The 16,932-nt window shown below is 33.8% G+C and overlaps 1 protein-coding gene across 4 annotated transcripts in view; it reads right to left on the bottom strand.

Annotated features, from left to right (window-relative positions):
• The window catches only part of Mhcl (Myosin heavy chain-like), a 70,669-nt gene extending 60,562 nt beyond the window's left edge, over positions 1 to 10,107 (bottom strand). For all 4 annotated transcript variants that reach the window (XR_012717829.1, XM_075288778.1, XM_075288779.1 and 1 more), the window contains exons 1-4: positions 9,817 to 10,107; positions 9,492 to 9,755; positions 8,648 to 9,433; positions 8,433 to 8,579 (exon numbers count right to left, since the gene is read on the bottom strand). Coding sequence is in view for 3 of the 4 variants with exons in the window: in XM_075288778.1 (XP_075144893.1) it covers positions 8,433 to 8,579; positions 8,648 to 9,433; positions 9,492 to 9,755; positions 9,817 to 9,996 (1,377 nt within the window). In the remaining variant the exon portion in view is untranslated. The remainder of the gene's footprint in view (positions 1 to 8,432; positions 8,580 to 8,647; positions 9,434 to 9,491; positions 9,756 to 9,816) is intronic.
• Between the last annotated feature and the right edge of the window lie 6,825 nt (positions 10,108 to 16,932).

Raw genomic sequence — 16,932 nt, 5'->3', positions numbered from 1 at the left:
TAATGGGAAATATTTGTCATAGACATACACACCCAGTGGACCCACGATGAGAGAAAATATAGATTTATTGGAGTTACAACTTATTAAAATGTCTTTAGAGATAACTAAATTTACTCGTTTTAGAAAATATGAACGTAATTTAAATAAAATTTACTCATTTCGAATTTAGTAAATTGTGAACTTCATTTGTATAGAACTATTTTTTTCTCATTTTTACACTGAAGAAATATTGAACTTACATGAAAGGTATTGAATTTAAAGGATTTTCCATTTGTGATTTAAAGTTTTTTGAAATAAGAAAATATAACTTGGATTTTTAAACTGAAATTTATTTGAACATAAATAACTTTATTAATATATCGCAAAAAGAAATTAGGGCATATTCTTGGTGAGTCATCCTTATTTTTTGTACACTAACGTCATTCTTCGTAACTTTGACTACGGCCTATAAATTGCATCGTGAATAAAAATGATACCCAAAATAATGGTTAAATTACTATAAATGAAATATATCATCGAAAATAAAATTAAGCGTCATTTTGTCGAAGGATGACTGTCTGGGGTTAAGGAATTTGTGTCGATTGTCCTCAGTTCCTCAGCTTAAAATACCGTAGACCAATATTCTTTGGGGAGTTGCATCAAATAAACCCTACATGTTTTGTTAAATTAATGGTCTTAATTATAGTCCTTAAATATCCATGATTTACTGATATTAACAGATTTAATACCATTTTCTTTGCAAAACAAACAAAAAAATATAATCCGCTACGAGGATACATGGTTGTGGGTATTTAAGTTTGAGAATGAAAGAACTTTAGGCTGTATACACTCAAAAAAAAAAGTGAACTCTCTATTTCACTAAAGCCAATTTAACTCTATTTTAGTTCATGCAATTATTTTGTTTGGAGAAAGTGTCCTTTACTCCAATAATTTTATGCGTACGTTAGATAAATGAACTAAGAAACGGGAAATAATGAACTATTTCTCACAAAATAGTTCATTATTTCTTTAAATTTGTAAATTTTACTACAAATGCAACCATCATGAACTTCGTATGTCACTAAAGACATTCTTGCAATTTTCAACTCCAATTTTTTCCTTCAAACTACAAAATTTTCTTTAACAAGTGAAAAAAAAAAATTATTTATGTCTAATAAATTTTCTTGAATTTGTCGACAACTATTTATTTATTTTTGTGATATCGGCATGATGCCTGCGCTTGTAATACTGTTTAGTTAAAATTTTCTAAAAATATTCAGAATTTTCTAAAATTAATCAAAAGTTTCCTTCCTGCTGGGTTCACTGTTTTTTCAGTGTATAAGTACATATTTTTCCAAAAATATAGCTTTGGGAGCTTAATAATAACACGACCAGATCTTAAGCAAATAGAAGATGTAGAATACATAAAAAATGTGAACAATTATTTTACGATGATTGCATTTTAAAATCACTTGTTCGAATATTTCGATTCCCCTACGGTGATCATTTTTAGTGACAAATTATATTTTAAAATACGATCCAATTGCTACTTTCAACGCCCATATCAAAACAACCACAAAATTATTAAATGAAAAATATCTAAATTTAAAAATAAAATATTTTGTATAATTGTAAGTTGATCATATTCAAATGATCACCAATGTAGATGTGTGGGTAACTTCATATGAGCAAAGAATACTTGTGTGTTTTCTCCAATTGTCGCTGCCTATTTGAGGCTATATACAGGCAAAGAAAAAGCTAGCCAACCAAAACAATTCAATGTCTGCAGCAGTTTGCTCTTCGGTTGGTGAGCGCGAGCGCCAGAACTATGATACACTGTTTTTTATTGATAACTTCTGCTGGTGGCTGCAATCGTTTCGATTTTTACGTAGGCCCCACAAAGGTGTGGTGTGTGTTTGCTTCAATATTCATATCGAAGTTAAGATATTTTCCGTTCCTTACCTAATGCAAAACATCAATACCAATACGGACAGCCAGTACGACACATACAAAGAATGTACAATAGAATGTATCGAAAATATGTGTATTAATTTTCAGACGAGAAATATGTCTAACAATTGGAATTAGCAAGTACAATTAATAGAACTGATCATAATTGACTACACACATTTTCAATGAGACCAAATAAACACTCGATTTGGAAGGTTAATATGTAAACCTGATCATGGCTTAAATGAAGAATTCGTAATCATAAAATTAGATACATATGTATTTTTCTTGTATATGGAAAAACAAATGCCTATGTTTGCATACCCAAAACCAGGTGAATGTAAATCAATGCCGCGATCTTGAGGTTCTACTCTCCATATTCACCGAAATTTTCATATTATTTATAGAACATGAATTTTATTTTAAAATGTTATATTTATCTTACAAAATTATGAAAGAAAAAAAATTATTTTGATTCCACTTATTGGGATTTCACAACACCACATTTTCATGTTTTTGTATTTGTCGTGAAGTCGAGTTGTGGTGGATATATATAAATCATGGACGGATAAGACAATAATATCCATTTCAAAGCATGCGCAAAAGGAGTTTTATACTCATAGCATTGTATACGACAAATAATCTTAAGGGAACGATATTGAAGTCAATGAAATTAAATTAAGTTGACTTTTGGATTTTTATGGAATTAATGGCAAAGACTATTTTGAGCTATATGAAAATTAGAGTGTAAACATCAAACGTCCTTTGAACCTAAAGAAAATCTTAAAGATCTATTACGCCTTAAATATATATGTACATATATACGAATGCTTCCATGACGTACTTATATTTTTATCTAATTATAGAAGCATTCGAACTTCCCCACACATATGATAGTAATTTTGAATTAACTACACCTACATATATCCAATATGATAATATTATATATAAATAAAGATAATGCTAAGAATAATTTTTAATATTTAAAAGCATAAGCAAGCCCTTATTTTAGTTTCATAGGCATAGATATGAAGTCCAAATTATTCATAACGTATTTCCCTATCATGTATGAATTTCCCAAACAATCGAATAACGTCAGAAATGTCTTTCTTTGTTATTATTGTTAAAATATACCCATGTATAGAAATTTAGTTTGATTAAAAATTTACAATTAATTCCATGAGGGAAATTGTATGACAATATGTTCTAGAATGCCTTTCAAAAGTTTTTTTTTTACTTATTTGATATAAATACTAAACACTGTAAATATATAAATAAATGAAAAGTAAAGACGACGAATTGAAATGAATGACTAAATCAGCATTACGTCGGTAGAGAACATTTGAACATGAACGCAGGTTTAATGTGTTGACAGCAAATTGATGATAAACTGATATAACTTCGATCTTGTCACATCTTCGGCTTACAAAGAGAAAATTCCTTTAAATTCATGGTACAATTATTTATAAGGTAAGGCTAACTAGCCCAAACATAACAACAATTCAGCACAATATCAGTAAATAGTAAATAAACAAATACAAACATATTTATTATGTCATTCATGGAAACGTTTCTTAATGATATGGAAATACATTTTGAGTAAAAAATATTCAACAGTGTGCAAGATTTATGGTAATTTTTAACATTTTGCCTCCGTACTTAAGTTATATTGGAATTTCCAAAAACGAAGTACAAGTCCATGTAAAATTCATTAGAGATGATCCAAGTTTGCACTACTTCCGGATCACATGTTGGGGATCACAAAATACTGTTTTGGTACTGGGATTACAATATGATGCATTAAATAAAAACTAAATAAATTCAATTCTATATAAATTCAATATAGTTCGATACATTTTCAAAGCTAAATACTCATTTCAACGGGCTTGTTCATCGCTCAGGATTCAATATAATATTTAACTTCACAAAATGTGTTATTTATCCAATTCGTAAATACGTAACAATCAATTCACTGGCATAACCTTATACGCATATTTGATTGAATTTTATTACATCTTCCATTAATTGCATTTGATTTTTTTAAAAGAGTTATTTGGATAAGCAACATCTTGGAAAAATCTGCCGTCGTTATCTTCTTACGTCGTTAGATTAGACTTCTATTAAATTAGACTTTCTATTAAATTATGCGCATATATTGAAAACATCATTAATGTCATTTAAGACGATAAAAATTAAATAGCTAACTGGTTACCACTTCTGTACATATTCTGCACAGGCAAAACAATAAAATTGATTAGATAATTTATTGAATACATTGTTGTGGGCTGTGGTTTCTCGGCGAAAAGAAGATGTAGGGTTTCAGAAACTCCGTGTGCTTAAAAAAGAATCTAGGTTTCCCTGTTTCATAACGGCTGGCTCTCAATCATGGAAAAGCCGCACCTCACAAAAGTGAAAAATGTTCGTGAGACGCTTGCTGCGTAATCTCTAGAGTGATCATAACCGGTGAAAAAAACGAAGATCGGTTTATCTTTTTGTACCGATTGTCGAGTTTTCAGCACACCAAAAAGCGGTTTTTGATTCTTTTAATTTTAGCGTCAAATCCAGACAAATAATATATTAATAATATATTAATAAACTTCAATAAAAATACTTCCAAAATAGACGTAAAGATCATATGAATTTAAAAGAAGCATATGCTTATAATTTAATAAAACATTAAAGATTTCCCTTTCAAAATTGCGGGTTTTTGCTAAAAACTGGTAATAACGAAAATGCAGTTTATTTCTTTTTAAAAACACCGTCCTCCGATTTTGGAAAATAATTGGGTTTTTTAGAACCAAGAAAATCTGACTTTAAAAAACCCTGTGATAAAGAAGTGATAAAGAACTCTAATTATCGCATTAAAATCAACCACTCGAAAGTAGATACTCCCAAAATGTGGACCAAAATTTTTGTCTACATCTGAGAGTAATGTTGTCGGAAGAGTTTCACGGTAGTTATATTCATTTCATTTATTATCGTACAAAGTGATACAAAAGTCAATAAATAGACCTAAAATCCTGCATCACACAAAATTGTAATAAAATATAAACTTCAACAATGGTATATATATAAAAAAAAACTAGATAAAATCTTTAAGACAATGGTGTAGTAAATAGAAATAATAATAAAAAAATATATTTATAATTAGTAAAAATACTAAATGTTAAATATATAAAGGGTGATACGGTCAAAATTTGGTCAAGGGAAACGCGTGTAAATCGGTGAAATCGTTTATTTAAAAAATCAAATTAAATTTCTTTTTCAAGTTCAATTAGTATAAAATTCAAGAAAAATATTCAGTTAGGCTTTCGCTTTTCCAAATCCGAATTGCCGGGCCTCACGCTTGACACCCGCCATCAGATTTTGTACAGCCACCTTGTCCACCTTCTTCGCCGCAGAAAGCCAGTTTGCCTTGAACTGCTGCTCGTCCTTAGCAGTTTTTTTGGTCTTCTTTAGGTTCCGCTTGACAATAGCCCAGTATTTCTCAATTGGGCGGAGCTCTGGCGTGTTGGGAGGTTTCTTGTCCTTCGGAACCACCTGCACGTTGTTGGCGGCGTACCACTCCATGGCCTTTTTACCGTAATGGCAAGATGCCAAATCCGGCCAAAACAGTACGGAACAACCGTGTTTCTTCAGGAAAGGCAGCAGACGTTTATTCAAACACTCTTTCACGTAAATTTCTTGGTTGACAGTCCCGGAAGCTATGAAAATTCTGCTTTTCAAGCCACAGGTACAGATGGCTTGCCAAACCAGATATTTCTTTGCGAACTTTGACAGTTTTATGTGCTTGAAAATATCTGCTACCTTTCCCCTTCCTTTTGCCGTATAAAACTCCTGTCCCGGAAGCTGCTTGTAGTCGGCTTTGACGTAGGTTTCTTCATCCATTACCACGCTGTCAAACTTCGTCAGCATCGTCGTGTACAGCCTCCCGGATCGCGCTTTGGCCGTCGTATTTTATCATCGCGATTTGGAGTCAATACCTTCTTGTAAGTCGATAGTCCGGCTCGTTTTTTTGGCTCGATGCACGGTTGTAGACGATACACCCAGCTTATTTGCGGCATCTCGGAGAGAGAGGGTAGGGTTTCGCTTGAAACTACCGGCAACTCTCTTTGTCGTCTCAGCGGCTTCCGGTTTTCGATTTCCCCCCGATCCAGACTTCCTGGCTGTCGACAAACGTTCCCCAAACACTTTAATTACATTTGTAACGGTTGATTTGGCAACTTTTAGCGATTTTGCCAGCTTTTCGTGCGAGTAGCTCGGATTTTCGATGCGCGAGCAAAATTTTGATACGCTGCTCTTCTTGCTTGGACGGCATTTTGACAACTGAAGAGTGAATTCCAAAATCAAAATAGGAGCAACATTCTACACACACTCCTTCAAAATGAGGGGCGTTCAGGTTTTTTAAATGAAAAATTGAAAGAAATACGTCAAGTTTATATTGATCAAATTTTGACCGTATCACCCTTTATTAAGATATAGTAGATATCTCATACTAAGCGTTGAAAAAATTCTCGTCCTATAATAAAAAGAATATTTGTGGTTCATGGTCATTGGTTTTTCCATAACGAGAACAAATGGCACTAGTGCGCACATATTTCATATGTATGCTGTAAATATAGTTCGGTTTGTGAATAGACGACTTTCAAAGGGTTTCTCTTATTCGTCTCAACTTTTTGGCTTAAAATCTGTGCATAAAATCAGTAGATCTCAAATTCAAAACAAGTTTAAAAGTCGCGTAAGTCAAAAGTCAACTTTGCAATATTCTCAAAATGCTAATAATAATGAACAATATAGGCTAGGTAAAGTGGCAGCCCGATATTTCAGGCGCACTTAGATTATTCCGTCCATTGTGATACCACAGTGGTGAACTTCTGTGTTATTACTGCGTGCTGTCCGATTCCATGTTTAGATCAATGAACCTCCTTTTTATATCAGAGTACGAACGGAATTCCACATTGAGGTGAAACCACTTATAGCAGCTTGAAACACTTAGAAATGTCAGCAGCATTACTAAAAGAAATAATCCATCGCTGAAAAATTTTTTGGTATTTGGTCGAAATTGGAATTGAACCCATGACCCTTTTTATGCAAGGCATGCTACTCATTGCGCCACGGTGGCTCACATGAGCAATATCTATACGATATATTCTTTATTTATTTGTATTTATCTAATCGAACATAGCTGCCATGTACCATGTTTTGATAGAAATATAAACAGAAACAATAGAATAATTACAATTAAGAATATGTTACACACATTAAAAATTAACAAGGAAATAAGAATAAAAAGTACATGTAAAAATCTAATGAAATCCTAAATGCTTGTTTTGTTCAAAAAACCGAAGAATGCTCAATGAGTATTTGAGAATTCTTTCCCTAAACTTTATCTTCAGGACCAACATGAAATATAATACAAAATTTATATAAATAAGCAATTCAATAAATATCTTTTTCAGAAACGGAGTGAATAGTTCACGAGAAATTAACAATTCAAAAATTTGTGTGTTTGCATGGCCATATCTTATTTTATATATTTTAAATTTAAAACATGATTTTTTAGGTAATGCATAAGACCAATCTTACGACCTATGTATTACCTAACGATAGCTTCCATTGGTAAATCCAAACTCCTCGTACGTCCAAAGTAGATTTACCAATCATAAAATTCGAAAAATGTAGTTACCACAACCGAATGAGTCGACCTCTATGAGAACAAGTCATCAGATAGCCCGATATAAAATCGAACAGCAAACAGGTGATATCACTTTTAGTACTTATATACATATTTTATATGGATCACATTGAATTACAACTCTGCAAATATACATCTCTGTTCTGTGTCTCATCGCACTGTACCCCACACAACACATATTTTTCATACCTCTAAAAAAGTTAGTTGTTCTGACTCATACGTGAGAATACCTCTTTCGGACTTCTGATCGAAAAATGTAACCATTAGATACTTTTCTGCGATGCATTTTATTTGCAGACGGAAACTATTCAAGCGATTTTGGTTAATAAAATTTGCAAAAAAAAAAACTTAAAAACCCATTAAATTTTCAGAATCTGTTATTTTTTGTGTTAAATGTCTTCTAACTTTACGAAATGTCCACTAGACTCACACAAAAAAATGTTCGTGTACATTGTTCAGGTCTGTGACTGTGTGAAGTGTAGTCCAGAACATCTCTCAAGTGTGACACCTCACGAAAGCAATACATGTGTGTACCGGAACAGGCACAATAATCTTTGGCATTTTATTTTCGATATCTATCCTATCATATATGACTATATATTTCCCGAACATCACAAAAGCAATAGCAGGCATTATCAAAAAAAAAAAATGTCCCTATTACATTAGATTGGATGTTGCACCTAAATATTGTGTGTTTATCGAAATATATCTTTAATTAAACATTACAAAATATGGTACGACGTTGTTACGGTATTTGTCGTTTTTGTGCATTTAATACTTAAAGACATTTATTTTTCGACACACTTACCTTTATTCTCTTGCTTGCACTACGCTTTAACGTATTACAATTATCAGCGTTCAACATTGAAGGATCGTTCTCATCATCATCGCCGTTATGGCCTCTTTGCGGCATGCAACGTCGACTCAATTCAACTAACTCGGATACAGGTTGTACCTAAGGAATAAATACATAAAAAGGGTTTAAGAACGAAACTATGTACTGGTTGTGGGAAGCTTACTAACCTCTACAGTTACAGAATCACCACTATTTCTGATCATTTCAATAATAATTTCGCGGGACAAATCACAAACAGAGGTACCATTCACTTTGAGCAAACGATCTCCAGGCAATAAACCTGTGGTACCACCGCCTGCTCCGGGCTCTGCGAATATGACTGGCCTGAACACAGGATTCGCTAGAGATTCAGTTCGGTCTAAGCACATAGCTTTTCGCAAACTGAATCCAAAATCTTGTCTTGGCGATTTCTGACGCCTAATTGTTAAAGTCCTTGATGGGGGCAACTTTACCAATTTGATTGGCGGAAGTGGTAAATCTGTATCTTCGAAATTATGTACTCTAGACCATCGATCTATACCTTGAGATTCTCCAATAGGACTTAGTGAAAAAGGAGGAGTGGCAAATGATGAATTTGTAGTATCTGTAAGACTATCTGCACTAGGTGATGGTGATGTTAATATACGCAGATTTCCATGAGATTGGATATGAGGCGATGTATATCGAGCATTTGTCGGTAGAGTCATAGCACGCTGTATGCCCCCCTCTTCACTACGCAAACTCTCCACAGATGTAAAAGACGTTCCGTGTTGACTTGAACTGGAACCTATGGATCCCGCACCACCAATACTCCGACAGCCTTCAAAAAGCATCTCATTCTGCATGGTATTACGAATAAGAGCATCTGGAGATGCTATAGTAATTTCTTCATGTATATTACTAATATTGCTTCTAGATCCCTTTAGTATTCCACGTTTCGGGGGTTTAGGTGGCACGGGAAGCATAAAACGACTCTGAAATTTAAATCAAAATTATTTGTCATGTAGCAAAAATAAAATCGTGGTAATATACCTTTGACGAATCCCCAACAGAACCAGTGAACGTAATTGATTCACTTATGGAATGTTTGGTAGTAGGAGTGCCGTTACCATTATAACGGCTTTCGATAGTAGTATGTACAGATGCTACAATTTCTTCATTGCCACGGTCCAGCTCAGTACTAACCGAATCTGCATTTAATGCCGCAAAAAATTCAGCACTGTAATCAGCTGTAATTCCACTAGGAAGTTTCTCCTTTTCCTTTCGTCGTCCTCTTATCTTCAATGATCGCCGAACCTGCAAACATTTACAACAATCAAAATTATTCTTCACTGAGAAATGTTAGCGAACGTATTACCTCGTCCAAACGGAGCAATTCTTCGGTGCTCATACTGCCCGATACGCCGGATGGATTTTTTCCATCTTTTCGTTGTTTCTTTTCCCGTTTTCTTTTCTCCTTTTCTTCCCTTTCGGCCTTTTCTCTATCGCTGGCATTGCTGCTGGACACAGATACACCCTTTTTTATAAAATTGAACATATTCCACGCACTTCACTTTAGTTTCTCCAATATGAAAACTTCTGTGGATATTTGTTGACCATTCCAATGTTCCAAAACGAGGCACACATTAAACTTCGCACTCTATAGTAACTGAAAATAGGTAATTAGAGGATTATAATCCATTCTCATGCGTGCTTTATTCTATCACATTCCAACACCGCCCACACCTGCCGGTAGTGGGTGTGGTTTTGTTGTTTTCTTTCTTTTTTAATAAACACAAAAATCCTCATTTGGTGGAAAGGGCGTACAATGTCTTATTGCAGCTAGTGAAATACGGCACGCAAATAATATTGCAGACGGAACAAAAATTTGGTTGCCTTGCTTCAAAAAAAATATATTATATATAAATCTTTTGCTGCATTTGTGTGCACAAATATATACATTTTTGTTTTGTAAGAAAGGGACTAATTCGATTACATTTTCATTGGCATGGGTGTGTGTGTATGTGCATTTCTTGAACAATAATAGTTAACCTCCCACCCACCGGCAATAGCACCCACCCAACAATAACATACAAGACGTGAGGAAACTACTTTTGCAGATAATGAACACATTGGTTGTACACGGCATGGATTGTCTATGGGGAGGGTGTATACCTCGGTGTTATTTTGTTGTTTTTGTCTTATTAAAAGGAGAAAGTAGACAACTTTAGACACTACATTTTGTTTATGAGCAATGTTGAGTGGTGATTTTACTGTTGTTGTTGTAGAATGATGCAATGACATTAAAACTAGAATTCCAAAGAACCAGTTTATATTGGATTTGATTGCTTCGAGGAATAAGTCAAATGACTATTGCTTATAGTCTATGGTTCATTGGCAATTCTCTACATTTCCTGATTTGGTTGAATAACATTTGAGAGTAGAAGTGATAATCGTAGGATCTCATCATCTATGTGACTAAAGAAAAATTCTAACTTTATGCAGCAGAGATTTAAGCTACTACAAAGCACTGTTATTAACTTAAAATAACAGTGTATAGAAGTTATAGTTATAGAAGTTGAATTAAAACAGAAAAATATCTCCTAAAACCATACTCTATCCGAAATAATATATAGCCCTAAACTTCAAAAAGAGCAGGCAAAGTGGATGCCATAAACATCCACGAGTTATCAAGTCTATTGGACTATTGGTCATCATAGTGAACTGCACACGATGAACTCACCAAGAACGGAACAGTCTGCTGGCAAGATTATGAAGTCGGCATTAGTCATTATTAACTATTTATGTATCAGCCGTGGCATATGGTTTAGACGAAACAATTTAATATTTACTTGATAGGCAAGGTTTCAGGTCTTGAGATCAGTTCATGGAGTATATAAAAACTATTGAAAAACTATATACAATCAATAACATTTTCCGTCACTTCTTTTTTCTAAAGGAAATGGACACAGTACCACATAAATGTGGAAAAACATCAAAAAGGTTGTTGAGTATTTAGACCTCTCATAACATTCATATGAATGTAGTATTGATATTTTAGATAATAACTTCCCAGCAATAACTCAAAGTATTTCCCCAAAAATACCACATGAGCAAAAAAGTTAAAAGTACAGTGAAATCTCTCAAACTTGCGTTTTAAAAGTAAACGAATTTCGCAAGAAGTTTTCTAAAACCAGTCAAAACTCTCAGTATCTTAGTCCAAAATTTGCAAGCAATTATTTCTATGTCCTAGGGAAAGTACTTCTCTGAAGCATTATCAAGTGCTAATGACCCTTATCAAGAGACATGAGGATCCATAGTAGTTTGCGAGGAATAAACAACAAATCTATTGCTAGCTGTTTTTGCTAGAGATTTTTTCCCAGTAAGATCTTGCAAACCAAAAATATAAACCATAATTCTTAATCTAATTTATTATAGTAAATATATATCGAAAATTCCCCACAAAAATCCCCAAATTTATGGAAATCCACCAACTCCCAAGTCCCCAACACAAAAATGTTGTCCCCATCCACGAAAAAATATCCCCGATTTGGCGAAAAATTCCCAATACTGGCAACACTGCCCATACCTTACAAATTTGGCTGGTAGTAGGTGTCCACTTATAAGAGATTCCACTGTACATAAGTTTTTTAAGTTATAAATACAATTATCTATGACTTCATATTGGATAACTTGCTAAAGTAAACATTTGATAAAGAAATTTTGAGGTCATACCAGTGATTTTGATAAGTATGCCGACTGGGCGCAAATTTAAAACAAAGAACGAGAAAACTTGTAATTGCAAAACAAGCAAAATGGTAAAAAAAAATGATTGAAATCGCACAAGATTATTTTTCTTCACGTCCACAACATATTAATTTACTTGGGTTTCACATTCGTTGCCTCATTTTTATTTTTTTTAACTCATAACTTTCTTTTTTGTTTCTCGCGCACTATGGGCCATCAATAAAAACAAATGATTTACACGATATTAGGGCTGTCACCCGGGATAAAACCCGCCCGAAATCCCGGGATTTTCGAGACGGGATGAAATTGCTTATTTGTCATTTTTTTATTTTCTTTTGTTGTTGAGTTGGACTAGGTGTTGGTTAAGTATTATAGCAATTTGAAATTGCTTTTTTAATTTACTCCTATGTTCTTTTGTTAAAACTAAATTGGTTTAATGTACAGTAATTTTTTGGCGCTGAAGATTATTATATTTTAAAAATTTCGGGATCCCGAAAAAAAATCCCGAATACTGGGATTTATAAAAATCGATCCCGAATGACTGCCTACACGATATCGTTGTACAGAACAAAATCTTGCGAAATCAATACAGGTTTAATGGGTGGGTGGATTGAAATGTAGAGCTTCAAGGAACATATTTTCATAAATGGGTAGAATTACAAAAGTGAGTATATTTTTAGTAATTTAGTAATAATACTTATTTATATTCGTTCTATTAAGCATATCCAAATACCACCAATCCCATCTTTGTGTACCATTATATCCACGTAAAATCACCAAACACACGCACACACAAAAACAAAAATCAATGCAAAACAAGTATGCCCCACTAAGACGGGGGGTATTGACCGATAGGGTTTTTTTCTTTGCGATTTCGATTTCCAGTCTAGTATAAGTAAATTAAAAAAAATCACTTTTATTAATTCCTATGTTAGGCAAATTCCAAGGAACGATTTCGAGCGTATTTTTGAGACAAAAAAAAAGAAAAACAATTGATAGTATAAATGGGAAAACAACAACAAAATCTAGTTTCACCACCAATATTTATTGTAGTTGTTTTTCTTGAACACCTTCTTCTTGTTTTTATTAATGTTTTCGAAACCGCAAAACAAACAATTTCAAAAATTGCTTTTTTCGACGTTCATTACAATTGCATAAATTTGCATTTTTCTCCTAATTAAATTAATCCAAATTTATAATTTACAACGGAGCACATTAACACAAACCTTTCGACTTGTTTCCTTCAGTGAATGGTGCTAAATCGATCAACTTTATAAACTTTTATATCGATTGTATAAATCGACTTTCGATTTTAACGCACAATTAATCGATTCACCGTACTTGTACGTTGTATACCTAAATAAAAACGATTTAGTATACGGTGCGTCTTTTAAGAGCACCATACACCTTTCGTCCATCTTGATTGTCTATGTTTACACTTCCTCTTAATTTTCGCATGTTTTTATCATATTTACTTCTCAGTAATGCGCTTTACAGACTTTCAGTTATTCCGGACGACAGTGCTCGTGTCGAACATATCCCATTATATAAGTTATAAGTTAAGTCCGAAGGCATAATCGATACTGCTGCATGTTTATGGGATCGATAAAGCGGACCTTAGACGGTCGGATAAACACTACGACAGGGGTTCGCCTATTTGTTGTGTGTTCGTTCAAGTTCTACCCTCACATTGCACGAACAATTATGATAACAACATAAAGAAATAAAAAGAAGCATAAACACAAACAATGAAGATGGACGAAAAGTTAGGTGTAAAGCCATTTTTTAATAAAAAATGGAAGAAACAATAAAAATTCCAAGCTGTATCCCTGCCAACATTTTTTGAATTTGGGGACGCTTCTAAGAATCCCCACTACGTCGAAAACAGTCGTATACGATATCCAAAACTCCTCGGAAAAGCGCCGTCACTATTGAGAAGTTGTACCACGCCAAGTTACTACAAAAAAGTATCGCATGAGTGCAATTATTAGGTGCCCTTCTGGATACATTTAGAAGGACGCCAGTAAGAGCCCCTTCAAACAATCAGAGAAAGTGAATTTTAAGATAGTTGTAAAAGAATCGTTGTGGTCAAGTAAAGCACGATTGTTTATTAATTTTGTTAAACATTTATAAATTCTCATAAATATAACATTTATACGGCTATCACATCACATTTAACATATTTTTATGCATTAATAAAAGATTGATGTTGAGTTACAAGTTGCAAGTTACATGTTGTAGCGTCTATCAGCCAGTGCTTTTATTCCCAATGGAGGCAGCGTGTCTGGAAAAATATTTGAAAAACTATCACTTTATTCCATTTGGAAAGTCAAAAATTGTTCACCAATATACCTTTCACAATTTTAAGCGAAATAACTATATTTTCAGCACTTCATTATCCTTTTTATTTTAATAAATTATAAGAAGCTAGTTGCGCTTGGTGTTTCACAAAATATAAAATGGCTCTTGTAACAATAGTGATGGCAAAATACTTTCATGCGAATAGTGATGGCAAAATACTATCACAGTTGGCGATTGTTGCAGTGTCACTTACGAGTCTGTGGTAGCGATGATGATGAAATAGAACTTTGAAATGCTGGCAGGGTATTAGCGATCCATCATTAATTTCATTGCAGAAATGCTTGTTTTAATTATGAAAATAGATTTGCTTTTTCTAATGTTTGGCGAACATGCCCTTACACGTGAAGATTTGTTCCTCCTAACCAGAAAAATTGAAGTTTTTTTGATTTTATGGCAACACGTCCCCGCAACACGCGAACATGGCCTTATATTAGCGGATTTATCGCCGCAACGTGTTGTGTTGCAGAGTTTATCCGACCGTATAAGGTGCCCTTAACACATTTACCGATTATTTAGTCATCGCCGACAAGTCGTATCGATCAGACACACTGTAAGATTCTTTACAAACACCGACATTCCGTCCGGAATAAAGGTAGAATTATCCCTGCCAGCATTTCAAAGTTCCATTTCATCCTCATCGCTACCACAGACTCGTAAATGTCACCACAACCATCGCGAACTGTGATGGGAGAAGCATATCAAAAAGTACAAAATGTACATGAAAGTATTTTGCCATCACTACTGTTAGAAGAGCCATTTTATTTTTTATGAAACGCCAAGCGTAACCAGCTTGTTATATTTTATTTAAATAAAAACGAAAATAAAGTTCTGAAAACATAGATATTACGCTTAAAATTGTGGAAGGTATATGCCCTGCCAGCATTTCAAAGTTCCATTTCATCTTCATCGCTACCACAGACTCGTAAATGTCACTACAACCATCCTACTGTGATGGGGGGCAGCATATCATAAAGTACAAAATGTACTTCATACATGTATTTTGCCATCACTACTTTTACAAAAGCCATTTTATTTTTTGTGAAACGCCAAGCGCAACCAGCTTGTTATATTTTATTTAAATAAAAACGAAAATAAAGTTCTGAAAACATAGATTTTACGCTTAAAATTGTGAAAGGTATATTGGTGAACAATTTTTGATTTTCCAAATGGAATAAAGTGATTGTTTTTCAAATATTTTACAGACACGCTGCCTCCATCGAATAAAAACACTGGCTGATAGACGCTGCAACATGTAACTCGCTACTTGTAACTCTACCTCATCATTAATGCAAAAAATTATGTTAAATGTGATGTGATAGTGGTATAAATGTTATATTTTTAAGAATTTGTAAATAATTAATCAAATTATTAAATATCTAAACAAACGTGTTTTACTCGACCACAATGATTCTTTTACCACTATCTTAAAATGTGCTTTTTCTGATTGTTTGGAGGGTCTCTTATTGGCGTCGTTCTAAATTGATCTATAAAGGCACCTAATAATTGCACTCATGCGAAACCTTTTTGTAGTAACTTGGCGTTGTACAACTTCTCAATAGTGACGGCGCTTTTCCGACGAGTTTTTGATATCGTATATGATTGTTTTCAACGTACTGGGGATTCTCAGAAGCGCCCCCAAATTCAAAAAATGTTGGCAGGGTGTTGAACAATTTTCGACTTTCCAAATAGAATAAAGTGATCGTTTTTCAAATATTTTTCCAGGCACGCTGTCTCCATCGAAAATAAACAAACTGGCTGATAGACGCTGCAATGTAACTTGCTACTTAAAACTCAACATCATTCTTTCATTAATGCAAAAAATTATGTTAAATGTGATGAGATAAACCGAAAAATGTTATATTTATAAGAAATTATAAATGTTTAATCAAATCAATAAACATCTACACAATCGTGTTTTACTTGACCACAATGATTCTTCTACAATTACCTTAAAATGCACTTTTTCTGATAGTTTGCAGGGGTTCTTATTGGCGTCCTTCGAAATTGATCTAAATAGGCACCTAATAATTGCACTGATGAGAAACTTTTTCGTAGTACCTTGGCGTGGTACAACCTCTCAACAGTGACGGCGCTTTTCCGACGAGTTTTTGATGTCGTATATGATTGTTTTCGACGTAGTGGGGATTCTCACAAGCGCCCCCAAATTCAAAAAATGTTGGCAGGGATTGTTTATGTTTATGCTTCTTCTTATTTTTCATGTTGTCATCACATTTGTACGTATAGTGTAAAGGCAAAACTTGAACGAACACACAACAAATAGCCGAACCTCTGTCGCAGTGTTTATCCGACCGTGTAAGGTCCGCTTCACTGTCACTGATTTGAATTTTTTTTTTGAGCGGTAAAAGTCATCAAAGTATAAATAGAA

Source organism: Haematobia irritans, chromosome 1 (genome assembly GCF_050003625.1).
Source record: "Haematobia irritans isolate KBUSLIRL chromosome 1, ASM5000362v1, whole genome shotgun sequence".
NCBI classification, from domain to species: Eukaryota; Metazoa; Arthropoda; class Insecta; order Diptera; family Muscidae; genus Haematobia; species Haematobia irritans.
The sequence above is the reverse complement of the archived record's forward strand: the minus strand, read 5'-3'. Positions and strand labels throughout refer to the sequence as shown.